The 18,950-nt window shown below is 41.7% G+C and overlaps 1 protein-coding gene across 8 annotated transcripts in view; it reads right to left on the bottom strand.

Annotated features, from left to right (window-relative positions):
• Positions 1-18,950, bottom strand: part of LOC126402874 (eukaryotic translation initiation factor 4 gamma 1-like) — a 52,149-nt gene that overhangs the window by 19,594 nt on the left and 13,605 nt on the right. For 4 of the 8 annotated variants that reach the window (XM_050065204.1, XM_050065197.1, XM_050065227.1 and 1 more), the window contains exons 6-9: positions 16,901-16,921; positions 16,146-16,340; positions 14,903-15,005; positions 4,186-4,325 (exon numbers count right to left, since the gene is read on the bottom strand). In XM_050065204.1, coding sequence (XP_049921161.1) covers positions 4,186-4,325; positions 14,903-15,005; positions 16,146-16,340; positions 16,901-16,921 — 459 coding nt within the window. Of the gene's footprint in view, positions 1-4,185; positions 4,326-7,605; positions 7,743-14,902; positions 15,006-16,145; positions 16,341-16,900; positions 16,922-18,950 lie in introns of those variants that run through there. The other 4 variants (XM_050065234.1, XM_050065243.1, XM_050065219.1 and 1 more) reach the window with 3 other exon arrangements.

Below are 18,950 nucleotides of genomic sequence, written 5' to 3'. Positions count from 1 at the left end.
TTCCTACTTTCTAAAAAGTGCATCACTCCCAAAAACCAAAAATGCAAAACTTGTGGTGTGTACTTATGCACACACACAAATGCCTTCACGTAGTCTCACGGCTGAAGCACGTACACTCACTGTGCTGCAATTCCTCCAGTCCCTCCCTGTCTGTCATCTTGAGTTTGAGTCTTACATTTTGTGTGGACGTGTGTGTGACAGAGACGGTGATTGTGCACTGGGCCTTTGTAGCCAGTGTTATAACATCAGCCAGGGCTCATGGGAATGAGCCAAAGTCCACCCCAGGTGACCACAGTTGCTGATAAGCAGCCAAGTCCCCCGGTGTGAGGGACCCGACAGCATGAAAGTCTAGCAGCAAAAGAACAGAGTCCCCGCACTGAACACTGACAGCATTTTCCTGGTAACACGGGCAGTGGATTTAGTGACTGACTCATTTCTTTCAGCAGAGAATACATTGGATGTGGCAAGTTTAGCCAGATGAATACAAACAGAAAGGTTACATTCCAGCCACCATGAAGTAAAAAAAAACTTTGATCAGTCAGGCCAAAACTTAACAACAGGCCCATACAAACTGAGGCAAACACTCAGAGCTGGCCAAAACTAGTGTCAAGACAAACTGACACAGTCTATGAATAGGGTAGTGAGGGGAAACTCACACAAACAGAGCCACTAGATGATGATTTAAGTAAAATAAGAGAACTACAAAACTAGGAAATTGGCTGCAAGCGTCAGTTGCATCAACAGTACACCAGCCAGAATATTTTTAATTCTATCTGGTTGGAAGAGTCTGAGGAATCTGGAAACGTCTAAAAATACTTTCTCAAATGTGACCAGCATCACAGAAGTGTCAGATGTAAAAACGATGATTACATGAGAGGCACAAACTGGGGCTACAGTTCACACAGAGCCACCACATACCAGGCGAGGGCCATCTTAGAGAGCAAAGGAAACACTAGACATGCTGTAGAACTGGGGAATATGTCGTACAGCGGCTTACTCTTACAGCACACTAAGTTAAGGTCAAGTTCCCCACTATCTGTTTCAAACAGTAAACTGAACTCTACGTACAGACCCAAGAATTACTCCAGCATCATATAGAGAGATTGCAACACCAGTGACGAGCTGCACTATCTCAAACCCATCAGGTCATTGAGTTACTGATGAAAAAACAATGGTATTTCTTTGTATTACTGCAAGGAAGTTGTTCAATAAACAACTTATGCACTGAAAAGGTCAAACTAAAACAGTAAGTGCCTACAGGGACTCAATGTAAAGTTACAGCATTCAGATATTAATCATTTTGTACCACTCGGTAACACGTCACCTACAAAGAGTTTTTAAAAAGGAAGCTGCAGTATTACACTGTTGTGAAATCAGCTTTAACCAAACAACCCAACTCTGTCTGCTTAACATTTATAACAATGGTTCTGCCACTGAGGTCCCATAATGCATTTCAGCCAGCTCATAATATAAAGTAGTACTGCACAGATTTAGCATTGTACTCCCATAACACTGTTGGACAGATTACTGACAGTAAAACAAGATTGAAATTGCAGAACCAAAGATATGACCTGTATTAGTCGATGCATTTCTTCCTTGTCAAAACCAGATGCCTTCATTACCCACAATGCAACTCAACCCAGCTTTCACACTAGTAGTGGCTTATGTAGCCTGGAGCTTCAAGCCTCCAGCAGATATGAGAAGCGGTCTATCCAGATTTTTTTTTTCATCTTCAAACTTGCAGTTTTCAAACTTCACTCTGCTCCCTCTGGAGCCACTAAAGGCTTTATACAACTTCTTTTTTTTTTTTCACAAATACAGCAGAAAAGCTCCCAAAGACCTGTAAAGAGACTTCAATTTGCATAATTGGTGGGGTTCCCCTGAGATGACAAAACACATCCTCTCCAGGGGGAATTCTTAGTCTTCCCTCGCCACTTTGAGCGCTGCGTGTCGTGCTTAAATTCACAGGGCAAAGAAAATGCCTTCAACTTTCTACAGTGGAGCCAGTGATAGAAGGTTTGCTCCCAAAAGACCTTTTCAAATCCAAGTGCAGCACACCAGTTTGGTGCTTGATGACTCAAATCTAAAAATCAAAAATCTGAACCAGTGCAGTTTTGGAAATACAGCTGAGACCTGTCCCATGACATATTGGCTGATACAGTGGTGAAGTTTATCAGCATATGGTTAGTTAACCAGCTGAACATTGTGCCAACGTAAAGCTAAAACAGAAGCGGACAGGTTTGTATTATTGAGAGCTCAATTACATTTTTAATGTATGCAAAAATTCACTCGACACAGATCATAAAGCTTAAAACAGACAGGATCTGAAGCCAAACTATAACATCATGCCTCTGAAAGTCCAATTATTTACCTAGGTGAGATTTTCCCCTCACACAAAGTTGGTTTTGCAGTCTTGTAAGAGGCCATAAACATGCCGCATCTTTAACTGCCAAGGTGGGCGCTGCTCTTGTGCCTACTCTATGCCAACTTTCAAGGGCGCGAAGGCAGGTTGCATCTGAGGCTGCTAAGCGACCATAACCTGCACTGTATCACAGCCTATTTACCAGAAATCCTGAGTGCAGAACTGATCTCGTTCCAGGTGTTGTTATGCAAGTGTGTATTGGGCCAAAAATATCGTCCGTGAGACAGATGTAAAGCCCCGGGCAGCCCTGCATTAAAATCATCAACTTCTCCTACATATCTATCACAGACTGATATTTACTGAAGACGGGAAAGATATCTGTTGGCTGTGGCTGGTTGTTCCTCATCACATGACGTGGTGCACGCTGCTGCCTTCCAAAAGTTATACTCTGTTTTTCTCAGGGTGCAACCTTCATGCCCTGAAATCAGGCACTCAGCAGAAGAGTTGCTCTGGTTTTTCAGTGCACTTGCCGTGCGTCCACTAGGGGTGGGAGAAAAAAAAAACAATACAGCATAGCATCGCTATATTTTTGTAAGGCAATATCATATCGTCACACAATGTCAAGTATTAGATACAACAGATGTTGACAAAGTTTTCTTTTGGGGACATAATTTACAGTTGAAAAAAGGTAATAAATCCCAATATAGATCATCGCAATCCTCAGCATACAGCATCGCAACATATTTAAAATTGCAAGAATATTGTTTCGTAACTTCAGTATCGTGGAGACCTGAGTGATCCCAACCTTTGCGTCTACACTGAAAACAATTAATGTGAGGGCGCACAAAATGCGACATGTGTATGGCCCATATAAGAGACTTGCTGCAGTCACGTGCCCCTTTAGATCTTTGTTCTCAGGTGGAAACTCAGAGATAAGTCCCATATTGAAAAATATTTCACTTAGATATAAAAAGGAACTAACAAAAAACAAAAATACCTGGTGACAGTTTTTTGTTCTGTACCAGCAGAATTTATATTTTAATTTATTCACTGCCGAATAAAGCTTCAGGAGGCATTAGAGAGAAATTCAACTGTGTATTGATTAACACAAAGGTGAGATGGCAAAGCTGTGTTAAGAGGAAATAAGCTACTTTATGACACACCCTGCCTAAATGTACAGTATGTCCCTTTTCCTCACTGACTTCACTCAGTGTTAAGTTTACAGATGACTGTTGTGTGCACCTGGATGAACATGTCTGCTGCATGTGACTGTGCACGACACGTTGCAGCAAACAGATAAGGTTGCTGCATTAAAACAAAACACAGAACACAGCAGGGATCAAACCCCCTTCTATCTTTCAAGAACCAGAAACACTGTTTGGCTTTTAGTCTGCAGTATCAGCGAGATGTCATGCCGATGTCTGAGTAGATAAGTCCGACATTATCAGAGGAACCATGAGTTTATCACAGTGGCTGTTTGGGGCTGGAATTTTCTCCTTAGTAGAAAACACAGATATGATGTTTGGAGGTGGAATTAACACAAAATAATTGGGAAAGTTCCTGACCTGCACTGATAAACAGATCTTGTCCAAACATGTCTGATAACAAGTTTCCATTTTAGGCGACCAGTTAAGTCTGTGTTATTTTCCTATTATGGTTTCCACCATGTTTAATGAGATAAAAAAAAAAGCCTCTCCTAGAGTTACTGGTGGTTCATTCTGCTATGAAAGTATTAGTACATCGTAAGTGGGTGAAATGAAAATCCTGAACTAGATATCCATTCTCAAAGTGTAAGATGTTTTGTGTCGCAGGACACTACGTACCTGTTTCCGTTCGCGCTTGGTGTGGATGTGCTGTGGAGGCTGAGGTGGTGGTTGCTGCTGTTGAGGGGCTGGGTTCATAATGACGGGTGCCGCCTGCACTGAGGGGGTGAACTGAGGCTGGGCGGGGTAGTAGGCCCCTGCTGTGGATCAGACAGAGAGAAGAATGTAAACCAACACATACTGACTTAATCCTACAGCCATAACTTGACACAAACACATCAGCCAGGTTGTACACAGGACACACACACACTGGCTTAACAACACGTAGCTACTGTTTACAGTCTACATTGTTAATGTTCTTTTAGGCTACTTAAATGTGCATCTAAAACATGAAGGTTTGATTTGTTGATGATTTGCAGTGCAACAGCTGCAGCTTCCTGTCTTTACAGTGAGGTAACTGAGTACTTTTGTCAGTGCCTATTGAGGATGTGTTACACTTTAGGCATCCGTCAAATATTTAAGTACAGAGTGATTTACAGTCTCTGTGAACACGCTTCGACTAAACTTATGAACAATGATTATGTTTGAGCTTTAGTGTCCTGACAATGTTCCTGTGGACACTGTAGAGACATCTTGTGTTTGGAAATCTATCACAGCAGCACTTCAGTGTTAATGCCACAACCCTTTGTCAAAAATGGAGAGTGTAATCTTAAAGAACAGAGCTGTGATTAATGAGTGAATCTACAGCTAAATAAATGTATAATAAATTATTAATAGCTTGGGGACTGGAGAAGGACAAATATTGATTATTTAAACTCTGTAAGAACAAACACACCATGTCATCGATTACATTACTGAATAATATAATAAACCATTTGAAACCTGAGCAAATTGGCTTGATTTCTTTTAAAAACATGGGAAGAAGGCGATGAGCATCGAAAGAAGAAATGACCCAAAAAATTGGCAAGAAATTAGTAAAAAAGAGAAAATTAAAACAAGAGAAAAAGAAAAAACAAAACAAAACAGAAATAAAGTTTAAAACAAACAAGAAAATTACCTGGGAAGAGTGCTTAAAAGTTGTAACGTAATTTTAAAATGTATTTATAGTTGTAAATATAGCACTCCCTAGCTTTTTTCTTTTTTAAAAATTATTTTCAAAATCTTTTTTTTTTGCAATTTGTGGGACATTTTTTACAAAGTTGCTCATTGCCCTTTTCCCCGTGTTTCTGAAAGAAATCGCACCAATTTGCTCAGAGGTTCAAAGGTTTAAATACCACAAACCATGCCAGCACGTTGTTTACTTTTATGCTTATAAAAATGTCTGGCCGAGCCATACAGCCAAAGCATTCCATCAAAAACGAGGCCTTGTATTAACACAAAGTATTATCAGATACGAGCTGAATTTTTGTCTTGCTTCATTCAATAATTTGAAACCTGAGCAAACTGGCTTAATTTCTTTCAAAAAAAAAAAAAAAATGGAAAGAAGGCTTAATGAGAAATGATTAAAATATCAGCAACATATTGGTAAAAAAAAAAGTTACAAAGGTTTATAATAATCATTAATATAATTTCAGTTTTCTTTTTAATATATTTTCTAATAATTATCTCTCCCTCTCTCTTTTAGTTAATTTGCAGGTATTTTTTTGTCATCTTTTAATAATTTCTGGCAGTTTCGGGGACATGTTATGCCAAATTGCTGATTGCCCTTTCTTTAAAGAAATCGAACCGACTTGCTCAGGTCCCAGTGGTTTACATACTTGTGAAAAGTGTCTGAAAGCAGCACAAGAAAAGTGATGTCGCTCCAAGTTTCAAGACCGACCATATTGGAAGGGCTGAAACTACCTTTAGGGTTGTCAAAAATAGACATTTATCAATGCATATCCATTTTGTATATTTAATGGTTTCAATACTCATTTTCCACAGTTTTGATACACCACTACCAGCTGCGCTTTCATGCTCTCTCTTACTGTTAATGTTAATTACAGTCATTCTGCTGAGCACTGTTACTACATAAGAAACGAAAAGATGTTGTGCTATCACCTTGTTAACCTTTACATTTTAAGCCCTCTAAGTCAGTCCCCCCCCATGGTATCAAACATGGCATTGAATATCAATAGTTTCCAAGGTATTATACCAAAGTAAGAAATTCCAGTATCATGACAACACTGCTATCATTTCCATTATCCGTTAATCTGCAGACTATTATCCTGATTTGTTTATATGTCAAATTATGAGAAAAAAATACTTAACAGAATTTCTCAGAGGCCCCAGGACTTTGTCAAAGTATTTGTTTTATCCAACCAACAGTCCGGTACATAAATATATACACCCTCACTTTTGATGACCTGAAAATAGTTGCAGATTAATTTTATCGTCCAATCATTACAGCTCTACTCTTGTGTTTTGCAGCCCATGTTTCCATGCAATCTGAGCAACAGGTGACTGAAATCAAGTATCAGGTGACTGCACTTAAACATGAAAAAAGAAATACCACTAAATCAGACTGCTTCATTTTCACCAAGCCCTTTTCTTACTGCTGTCTCCAAACATTGCTGCAGAGGAGCAATACTTCTCAAGATGCCTTCAAGCTGCATCTATCAACGTGTCCTCACTCATGATAAACTTGGCACCACTTGAAGAGGCATCACCGCCTCAAACCTGTCTGTTTCCACTGACTCTGTGTGTTTGTGTGCCATCTCAAAATCTCTCTACGTGTTGTATCTGACAGCAACAATGAACAGAAGCAGACATGGCACCTGGGGCGCACCACAGGTAGGCCCTCCGACCATGACACAGCAGCTTCTCCCTCTGCCCAGCCCTGCAGCGGTGTCTCTTATTACTTGAGGCAATGGATCATTCTCATGTTCACTAACTTGTGAAGAACTCTGCTGCCAACATGACCAAGAAAAAAACTAAATCAAAGCTTCCAAAGGCTCAAAGAACTTATTAGCCTATGCGGTCAATAATGTCAACAAGACATCCACCCACTCAGAGATATTACCTGGCCTTGTAACTGGCCTCAGCTACAGTTCAGAACCAGTTGTAGCCCACTTTCAAAGGACTAGGGTAAAAAAAAAATCCTCAGATTGCAGAGGCCTCTCTCGCAGCCCGACGGTAGCTCCTGCTCGGCTTCTCTCCCCCTCTGCGCGCATTTCAGTCTAACTCACATTACTGAGTCTGCATTGTTGACCAGGAGCAGCACAGCCTAAATATAGTCAAAACCCCACACCGGCTGGGGGAGAGAGCGCGCTGGAGGGAAAGGGAGGGAAGACAGACAGAGAGAGCCAGAAGGACAGAGAGAGGGAGAATAGGAGTATGCTCAAATCCAGAAAGCCAGAAGGCAGAAGGAGACTCTTCTTGGACAGCATCCCAATACTGTAAATCAGAGGCTTGAGATATGACTCACAAAGTGCAGGAGATTGGGAGAGCAATAGGAGAGGGGGGGGCTGCAAAGAGACGCACTGTCTAGACGACACCTACCCTCAGAGTCCTGCTGCTCTTGTGACCCTCGATTCCCCATGCTGAATGCCTGCTGACTGTAAAACTGCGTATGGAGAGAAAAAGGAGAGGGGGTTTCTCTTCAAACCCCCTCTCTAACTTCTTCCCGTCCTCTCTACAGGTGCCCTCTCAGAATGACTTCTTTTAATGCTTAGCCCTCCCTCTTCCAGCGTGTCTCCGTTATGCTCCTCCCTCTGACCTTCCTGATTCCTCCCTTCCTTTCACTTTTTTTCACCTTCCTCCCCCCTTCCCTCTTCCCTCCCTCCCTTTACCCCCCTCTGCAGTGTACCGGCAGGCAAGCTGAACTATTCAGTTGTGTCATTCAGAGCCAATCTCTCCTCTATCTCTCCACCCTGAATAAGAGATCTGATCCACACTGGCATCACAACCTACTACAAAGGGGGTGGGCTGTGAGTATATGGGAAGAGTTAAGCTAATCACTCAACTAAGGGGGGTGGGAGTCTTAAAAATAGTCGCCATACTCCGTCAGCACAGTGTGTGTGTGTGTGTGTGTGTGTGTGTGTGTGTGTGTGTGTGTGTGTGTGTGTGTGTGTGTGTGTGTGTGTGTGTGTGTGCTTTTACCTGACTGCTAGAAAAGGACTCAATGGTCAGAGAGACTGCACCACTCAGAGGACCGGAGGGGGGAGTTGGAATGATATTCTGGGATTGTTACTACGCAGTTAGCAGAACTTTACAGTGGGCACTGCAGGTCCTGAAGGCAAGAAGCCAAATCATTTCCAAACATATAGTATATCTGTGTTACTCTCTCGTCTGTGCGACATGGTGGAAACAGCCAACAACAACTGCACACTTTCAAAGCAAAAATAGTGGTCAAGTCCATAGGAGACCACAGTTTGAGAGCCATATCTCCCTGTCACATGATCAGTTATTTAGGGTCATGTGCCAGCCTCCTGTCACGACATGCCATGTGACTGGCAGAATGACCGATGTGACACAGACCCTCCAACACAAACACATGGGACATTATGTCCTGTGCAGTCATACTCATATCTAGCAGCTCGCAGCTCTCTCATACCACCAGCAGCCCACTGTTGTGAAGAGCGTAACTTATCTGAACATCAAATAGAAATCCATGCAAGCACCAAGCCTGGCAGTCGCACCATCACGAATAACACGAAAATTCACGAAAAATACATTTTAGAGAAATTAACATTAATGTCAAGCCTGTCTAGTTTTAGTCAAAAGTACAGAACCAGAAGTGTCTGCAGCACATTTTAAAAAATACATATCAAAATACTAAAAAAACAAACAAAACACAAAAACGGTGGTTTGCACTGTCGCCTCACAGCAAGAGGGTTACTGATTCGAACCCCAGGGTGGGGGAGCCCTTCTATGCAGAGTCTGCATGTTCTCCCCATGTCCCCATCTCCTCAGCGTAGGTTTCCTCCAGGTACTCCAGCTTCCTCCCACAGTCCAAACACATGCAGGTTAACTGGTGACTCTAAATTGTCCGTAGGTGTGAATGTGAGTGTGAATGGTTGTCTGTCTCTATGTGTCAGCCCTGTGATAGTCTGGTGACCTGTCCAGGGTGAACCCTGCCTCTCACCCAGTGTCAGTTGGGATAGGCTCCAGTGCCCCGTGACCCCTAACAGGATGAGCGGCTATGGAAAATGAATTTTTTAAAAAAATGTAGCGGGACTGAGTACCCCTCAGGACAGCATTGTTCAGATTGGATGTTTTTGCAACCAAGTGGTGGCTGTAGCTCAGGAAGTAGAGCGAGTCGTCCACTCATCGGAAGATCAGTGCTTCGATCCCCCTGTCAGCATATCGAAGTATCTGTGGGCAAGATACTGAACCCCAAACTTACAGTAAGTGAATTCCACCATGTGGATAAAACCTAAAAATTGTACAATGTCATGAACTTGGATGATTATTGCAAACCATAATTACCACCCTGCGATTGTATGCCTCCATGCACCGGTCAAGTTTGTCTTACAGTTTACATCCATGTTTGTCATAAGTGTCGTATGAATTCTTGAGTTATGACCAAAAACATATTTTGTGAGGTCACACTGACCTTTGACTTTCGACCACAAAATTCTAATTAGTTTATTCTTCAGTGCAAGTGGATGTGTGACATTTAAAGACATTCCCTTAAGGTGTTCTTGAGATATCACGTTCACGAGAATGAGATGGTTGTAAGGTCACACTGACTTTGACCTTTGACCAACGAAATCCAATGAGTTCTTCGTTGGGTCCAAGTGGACATTTGTGCCAAACAGAAAAGAAATTCCCTCAAGGTGTTCTTGAGATAGCACGTTCGCAAGAATGAGACCGATGAGGTCACACAGACCTTGAACTTTGACCTTTGACCACCAAAATCGAATCAGTTTATCGAGTCCAAGTGCACGATTATGCCGAATTTGAAGAAATTCCCCTGAGGAGCTCTTGAGATATCGAATCCACGTGGTTTGGACGGGCGTACGGACAGACCTACGGACAATCCGAAAACATAATGCCTGTGGCCAAAACCTGAATCCTCCACATCACACTGAATGGACTTCTATCATATATCATCTGTAACTTAAAAATGTATTGCATCCTCTTGACCTGGTGCAGATCCACATACATGCTTGTATGCTTGAAAAAGAACCTTTTGACATTGCTGGATGAAATGTCACTCCAGTGTGGCCTGTGAGAGATGCTCACTTCATGCAGATGAAATGGATGCAAAAACTAATCAGGTCAAATTTCTTGTGCAGCCACAAGAAAGTAAAATTAGCTGAATTAAAAAATGTTTCAGGTCAACTCAGGCTCACAGATCTGATCAAACCATTCGAGACTATCAGACATCCTGAAACTGCTTCAAAAGGCTTCAAGTTCAGGCACTGTTCCACCGTCACTGATCAACACATACAGAAAATCCCCTTCAAGGCAATAGTTTATATTTGGAGGGCTTTATAAACTGATCCAGGGTCATTTTCAGCTACAATACACAGAGTTTGATTACATGTTCAAATCAACCTATTTTTGCCGGTTGCATTTCACACAAACCCACTGCCCCATCTGAAAACATTAAGAAGGTGTCTGAGGAAAGCTGGTAGGCCGAGTATGGGTAAAAGGATTTTCTGAACTATCAACAACTCTGCCCTTGGGAAAAAACTGCATATGCTATCAGGGGTAATCAATCACTCTTTCACAACATCTGGGTTCCTTCATGTGTTATCTAGAGAGGACAGACTTAACCCAAATGTTGGAAGTACCCAGGGATGTGTTACAAGTGAGTTTGAATCACCAACTCTGTGAGAGGACACGAGTTTAAACCTCCAGACTAACATGTTGCACATTAAGAAAGAATTCAGGCTTTAATCAAGTTATTTTTCTGCTTCTTAACAGTCAGATGGATAAGTTAGAGTTTACAGTGAACCTCGGGACAAATCCTGGTTGTCTCACATTAGTTATTTGGGCTGTCAAAATTTTTGAGAGCATAAATAGAGAGATGTTGAGTTTTTCAAATGATGATCAGTAAGTGTGTGCTCATAAATCAGCCCTTAAACCTGTCACACACTGCTGGAGAAATGACAGTCTAAGTGTGTGAAATTATTTGTAGCTGTAGAAAAAACAAAATGGTCTGAATAAAATTTTTATACAACCTGTCACCTTATTTCTGATACATGAATTAGCCTCACTGGATAAGTTTAAAAATAAAAATTCATATAGAACATATTGACTAAAATTTGACTAAAATGTCAGGAATTTTCGTCGACTAATACTATGGATAAAAATGATGAAAATGTGACTAAAACTAAAAAGCATTTTCATCACAAGACTTACACTGAATCTAAAAAGGCTGTCAAAGTTCACACTGATGCATACGCAGGTGCAGAGTGTGCAGAGGCATTGTTCAAGCACCATGCACATCATACAGTGCACATACACTGTCGTGCAAAGAGCATGACATGCAAAGCCTAATAGGAAGAATTGTGTTTTTACAGTCCTGTATTCAGGCCAGCGCATTCTATTGCTGATGAGCTACAGTTTAAACAAAGACAACACATAGTTCAGATGTCTGCTGGAGGGGGGGGTCAGCAAGTTTGTTTTCAGGGCATCATCACTTCCTGTGATGTAATGACACCCAGCCACCTCTAGAGGGTGTGGCAACACATGGGATCAACAGCAAACATCGGTAGTGCTGAACTGAATTTAGGAATAGATGTGAAGTAATGTGATGACAGAGCATGTTTGGAATGAATAAAGACAAAGAAAAAAATGAAATATTCATGTCACATTCTTTGAGTGTATTATAGAAAAACACTCTCATACAGTTACACACAAAATATTGATCTGTAATGCTCAGTGCAGTTGTTATTTATGCTGACAGGCTTTCATTTTTCCTGAGTGCCCATTTGGCTCAACCTGTTTCCACTATGACAGTCAGCATTTTTTAACATTTTCCAGAATGCAGCCACACCTCTTAGCGACAAAACAACATATCTCACAGCTGCATTTTATCACAGACATATGCTCTGTGTTGCACACCTGACACTCACCCCCTATGAAGACTATCAAAATGGCTGCAAATACACAGAACTTTTATGCTCTTTAGTTCTGAACTTACATGAAAACCTTGTACAAAAAACAGATTCTGCTACTTCATCTTCTTCAGAGCAGAGCAGCTCTGTATGTGCATGATGGGATGTTGATTCTGAGCAGGTACAATACTTCAGTTCCCACCTCTAACTTAGCTGGTCTATTAAGCAGGATTTATAATACTGCATCGAATTGACGCCGTACATATGGTGTAGTCTCTGTGTTGATGCATAGCCTACGCCATAACCTACACCGTGGCCTGACATGCACCTCCCCAGAAATGTAACTACACATCACAGTGATGCAGACCCCAACAACTTTGATTGGTCAGCTTGGTAGCATCACACGTCCTCCCACGCATTTCCAGCTGCTCCTTATCTTCCCATAAACATGGACCAAATGGAGAGAGGTTGATTGAAGAAGTCCGCAAATATGTACATTTGTACGACTCTTCCTCACCCCACTATAAAGACTGTCAAATGGCTGCAAAGTACAAAGAGTTGGGGAAAAATTGAGGGTTACCCAGGGGGAGAGAATGTTCCCAGGGTTTTTTGTGTTTCTCTCATGGTTTGGACCACATATTAAGCACCAAGACACAGAGTACAAACTATGACGAGAACAAGGTTAATATGCTATGTAATGTTATGTCTTTGTATCATAAACCTCATATACTATATACAATATACAATATACAATAAATAGTGTAACGGTACCAAAAAAAATCATGGTTCGGTCAGTACCTCGGTACGGACGTCACGGTTTGGTAACTCAAATGTTCCACCAAGTTTGTGTTGTCTCGTGTTGTCTTCCTTTGCGAGGCAGACTTTCTCTTGTCTTTTTTCACGTGCGCCAGCTGCAAATGTTGATACGGGTGTTGTCAAACACACCACTTGCGCAATCTGTGCTCCAATAGGAACAAGGAAGGCGTTTGTGTGCATAAATGAGTAAAATAAATTAACTAAATTAATGAATTGAATCAATTTCAAAGTACCGATATTTTCCAAATGCAGTATAGTACCATTTGGAATACTCTAGTACCGCGATACTATTTTAGTACCGGTATACCGTGCAACACTAACAGACAGCTAACTAGCTTGACAACATGGCCAAATACAAGTATGACGCTGAGTGTATTAAACTTTGTGGACCTTGCACTAATGACTAAGAAGCAATCTAAACCCTGTGGCTGGACCAGTTGGGAACTACTGCTCTAGAGAAATTTTGGTGCTCTTTGGTTCTCAAATTACATGAAAACATTCTGCTACCTCATCTTCTTCAGAGCAGAGCAGCTCTGTGTGTTCATGATGGGATGTTGATTCTGAGCAGGTACAGTACGTTTTGTTCCTGCCTCTGACTCAGCTATTACTTCTCGTTTCATATGAACTAGTCCTCAGCAACAAGAAGTGCCGGAGGCACTGATGAGATGTCTTGGGTTTGACTTGAGATAAAGATGGCCATAATTAAGAGCAATACAGTAAGTCTGTAATTAATCAAAGAAAGGCAAACACTGTCATGAGGAGAAATACAAAACAAACAGACAGGCTCTGTATCAAAAGCTGAGGTGAAGGTCAAAGTGATGCAGCAGATGGGAAAAGCCCAGATCTCCAAATAAACTGAGAGCGTCACAAACAACCTGAAAAATATCAGGATTACAGCGGCTGCAGAAAGGTGGAGATGAGAAGTAAAATAATTAAAAACAACTGCCTTTATAGACGTTTATGTGCCAGTTATTAGTGACCACTTCTGATGATTTTAGTAGATTTTTATATTTGCATTCCTTTGTTAGCTTGCTATAATGCCCGTTACTCTGCTGAATGCTTTTTCTTGTGTTATTATGAGGTATTATGCTTTGAGTTTGATGTTTGCATCCTACTTCTTTTCACATTCATAATCACTTGGTGCTCTGACTGACTAAGGCCACATCCACACTTACACATTTGCTTTACAAAACGAGCTTTAAAACAAAAACGATAAACGTTCACACGAGCGTTTTAGCACCGTTTCCGAGAAAAATCTCCATCTATATTAACACACCTGAAGACACATTATCACATGACCATTCAAGTACACTGGGCATGTGCGACAGACAGGAAGCAGTTTGTCTACTCTACGGTTGGTTGCTTAGTTACAGAAAATACTGCGTAGATGACAAAAAGCAAGAGCAGAGGTGTCTTTGCTTGGACCAAAGGCAAGGTGGAAGTGTTAATGAACATAGGTATTGCGCTCAAGGTGGCGTAAAACAGATTGGGAGTCACTACAAAGCAAATACGGCAATATTAGAGCAGTACCAGCTGAGAACATTATCCATCACAGGAGGAAGCCACCGAGATGGGAAAGGAGTACCCACACAAGAAGTATAAAATCACAAAAGATATGTAGACCTAGCTATAATGTTGTCACTTGACATGTTGTGACTGATAAGACCAAATGGGGAAGCAAACATAGGTGTCTGCATCATTTTTAAAAGTGTCCATTTTTGCCTGTGCAGACTAAAATGCAGCCCTGGGTTTTCAAACTAAAACAAAGTCTCTGTTTTAGGAGTTTTAGTGTGGATGCTGGGTGTGAACTTAAAAGTAGTTGTGCATTGTCAAACTAAACTATATAAGTATGAATATAGCCTAAGTTTGAAAGTTCTTGGGTCAGCGATGGCTCATGTGTCAGTTAAAAACCCTACTGAGTGTCTCTGTGTGTGAGTGGCTCAGGTGAGGCCCCAGGTAGAGCCTCTTACCATAAGTACCATATTCAGCGGGGCTGGTGCCTGGGTAGAAGCCTGGGGTGCCTGCTGGGACTGGGTATTGCTGGGGCGTGGCCACGTAGGTTGCCGACCGGTACTATGGAAACAAAGAAGAGAGAACGGGGAAGACAGGACATTAATATTAGATACAATTATAACAGCAATATAAATCATAGGAGCACAACAAAATATTTTGCCTGCTCTTCACAATAAACAGCTTTAGGCCCTGATCACACAGAAAGCGTTTTGGCAGCTGGAGGTGGCTTTTTGTAATTGTTTTTAAAGAGAATGAAGCTTTTTGCTCACTGTTTTTTCGTTGCTACGCGCTCTAGTTGCCTGGAGTTTCTGCCAGACCACTCTGAACTCCTCGAGTTGAAAAAACTTCAACTAAGAGCAGCAAAGTGCCCCACGTCATCTCTGCTTTTTTTCCCATTGTCTAATCAGAGGATTTGAGAGGTGGGGCTTCTGTGGTGGTCATGACAACAAGTTTACAGTTGGTAAACAATGGAGGAGAAACTGGTGGTAGTGGTTGCTGGATACCCAGAGCTATACGACTTTACAAACCGCAGTTACCAGGATCTCAATAAAAAACAGGCGTGAAGTGCAGTACTTGAAACGTCCATGATGGAGGAGAAGCTCCTGGACCAACTGGTGGTACTCCCCATGATCCAGCCTCTTTTTTAGGGTCTCATGTACCCACACAGATCTCTGTTTATCTGCTGACAGCTTCTCACCCTCAACCAGAGCTACAGCAAGTACCTTCTGCCTCAACATTTTAGGTACTAGCTACTAATAACTGTGAAATAAATTAAATAAGAAATAAATACATCAACGCTAGATTGGTTACACAGGAAGGTTAGGGTAAGGAGGTGAGGGGGTGGTTGCCTGGCAACAATAAAAAGACACGGCAAGCGTTTTTTCACAAGTGGCATTCAATTTAAAAATAAAAGGCAGTGCGGTGTGCCTCGCGTTTTGCAACCTACAAAACTCCTTCTGTGTAAAAGGTAATGATAATAACAATAATAATAATAATAATAATAATATTTTGGGGATAGAACATTCACAGAATTTATCCAAACAAGAACAACACGACAAAAGCTATATATATTACAAAAGTGATAAATGAAAAAATTTGGTGGGTGTATTGTGTTAGCCGCCCATACACCATCTGGCTCTGATAAGAAAAGAACATTTGGCAGCATCACTACTTGAACGCTCCCTGGTCGGTGCCCCCTACCTGTCCCGGTATGAAGTAGGCAGGTCCCTGTGGTGAGCTGGGGAAGGGCAATTGTTGCCCGGGGATCATCATCATTTGGGAGCCAGGGCCCGGCTGGTAGACGTGGGTGGGCGTCACAGGCCGTGGGCCGCTGCTGGGAGGGACGCCCCGAGGTCCACTGCTGGGAGGCAGGCTGGCCCTGTTGGCGTAATAGGGCTAGAGAAGAGGCAGGGGGAGCAAACCATGGCCGGAGATGAAGTAGAAATGTGGAGGGAGAGAAGCAGGAGTGGGGAGGTGATGACAGACCAAAGAAAGGTGAGGATGGACAGTGAGTGAGAGGACAGAAAAAACGGATGGAAACGGGTAGAATAGAAAAGAAAGGCAAATAAAGAAATTATTAGTTACCTTTCTGAAACCTCCAACATAAAAACCATCCCCCATGCCCCTGTATGATTTTATCTCTTGGACCAAGTGGAGCTGGTCTGTCTGGCCTAATAGCTAGGCTCATAGTTTGTCCATGAATCTATGGCTAGACTCCAACTGGAAACATATTGGCCCTGCCTGCCAGAAGAGATAAAGCAGCTAATGCTGGTTCATTCAGAGCCTCCTCATTGACATTCTGCTGCTGGCCTGGGAGCTAACCGCCGTAGCCAGCAAAATGACACCAAGCCAACAAAGCACAACATTGCCAAATATTAGACACACACATATGCAGTCAAGATGGTGAGGAAGAAAAAGGGGAAGGAAAAACTGGAAGAAAGTGGAAATTGAGTTACCTGTAGCGACCTGAAGCTTCCCTTCAGCAGCGCAAACACAGATCACACAGAGACACATCAAATGGAAGCAAGAAGAGGGTGGGAAGAGATGGATCGAGAAAGAGAGAGCACCACAATCAGTTAGAGCAAAGCACCCTGAAACTGCCCGTTCTGAGCCAAGCCGTGAATTAACAAGCAGCATGCAGAGAATAGGTAGAGCCCTGAATCCAAATACACGGAGTCTAGTTGCTCTTAAAAAAGATGCTACTAAAACTAAAATTCAGGAACTATAACTGGAAGATGGGTCTGATCACCTACATTTTTTTCTATGAAGAGAGGCTGAATTTTTTTTGTTTGTTTGATTATATCAAACTTATCACTTCCTCACAGCATTTATAAAGGATGGTAAAACACCTGTAAACCTTTATATAGGACACTCTTGCTCATTTATATTAAGCTGTAATTCACTCAAGTACTTAAATGCATTCCCACATGTACAGTAGGTAAAATATTTTATTAAAATACCTCTTCTGACATGGTATGACATATTGTCAAATATTTATTATCGGTAGTTAAAATTCTGCACCATCAAGCTAATTTATATTTTAGGAGTTTATTAGGGCTTTTTGTATATTTTTTAATGAAATGAAAAAAAATTATTTTTAATTTCTTAATAGGGTGGAACTGAGGTCCTGTCTACACGTACACAGATATTTCTTACGTACATACTGATATTTTACGCTACGTTTTGGCTTCTTGTCTACACACAAATAGAGTTCGTGAACAAAACAGAGTGTTAAGGTAACGATGACAACATCTCCTCAATTCCTGAATGCCCATTGTTGCTTTGTGTCATGAAAATGCAGCAAAAATACTTACAACAATGGGGGACTGCTGGTTGGTTTACATTTTGTTCACACTGTTCTGTCAAATAACTACTTTACATTTTAACCAATTATTGCTGCTCGAGTACCGGGACGAACTGAGGCGTCTGCTGTATCTAATTTTATTTGGTCCACCTCAGCCTTGGCGGTTTGAAATCCACCACAGTTCTTAGGCCTGGTTGAACCAGCAGATGGTGAGGACAATTTCAAGAGTGTGACTGTGCTATACAGCAAGCAGCAGCAGCAGCGACCCACCGTCTGAAACCAGCACACCATGAGGACGGAAACAGACGGCTCAGCGGGGACAGAGCACCTGCCGCAGCAAGCGAACACGCCGTCTGCTGTCACTTGACTTGACCAGCAGACTTCACTACAAGCTGACTGGCTGTTGAAACAAGTGGCGAGCTTTACATTCTAAAACCAGCCACTGGTGATTTGACCAGGTGAGTTACAGGTGACACCATTTTGTCTCGTGGCAAATCTTTGATCTGAACTGGGCTTTATGATGAAGGGGAATCAACGGTGATGAAATCTCCAGTATTTGTTTTGAAAAAGAAAATGTTAGCCTGTGGATTTTACTAACTTTGTAACAAGGGGAGACTGTGGAAGGCAGCTCACAGTGGTGAGCATTTGGAGTTGTTTTTGCTTTCTAGTGTGGACTGAGATATTTTGTAAAATAAGGTGTGGACAGAATTGATTTAAAGCTTAACTTGCACATGTTTAACTGTATTGAACGCCTTTTTACCTCAGTGTTATGTCTTTAACCACTGTACATAATGTATTCTTTATCTATTCTATTATTCTATCAGCATGGCAAAGGAAGTACTGATGAATACCAGCTCTCCAGCTAATTCAGGTGCACTTACATTTGCTTAAATGTGGATTTAAGTACATTGTCCCTTCTTAAATAAATACATTTAAAATTTAAATTGAAATGGAAAATATCTGTATACATGTAGACAGGGCCTACGACTGGTACGTGTATCACGTTTCAGACACTGTTCTGGTGAGTTTCCTGTAGTTTTATGAATAAATATTTCCTAAAAGCGATGATGGTCAGCTGACAGATCACCCAACGTTAGCGTAGCTCTCAGTGCAGATGGCCACACCAAGGTTTTAGTTGTCAAAGCACACCTTGGAATCTCTCAATCATCTCTACTGCTTCTAATATGTGTTACAGGGTAGGA

This window comes from Epinephelus moara, chromosome 2, assembly GCF_006386435.1.
Source record: "Epinephelus moara isolate mb chromosome 2, YSFRI_EMoa_1.0, whole genome shotgun sequence".
Taxonomy (NCBI): Eukaryota; Metazoa; Chordata; class Actinopteri; order Perciformes; family Serranidae; genus Epinephelus; species Epinephelus moara.
Note: the sequence above shows the minus strand (reverse complement) of the source record. Positions and strands in the feature narration are given on the sequence as shown.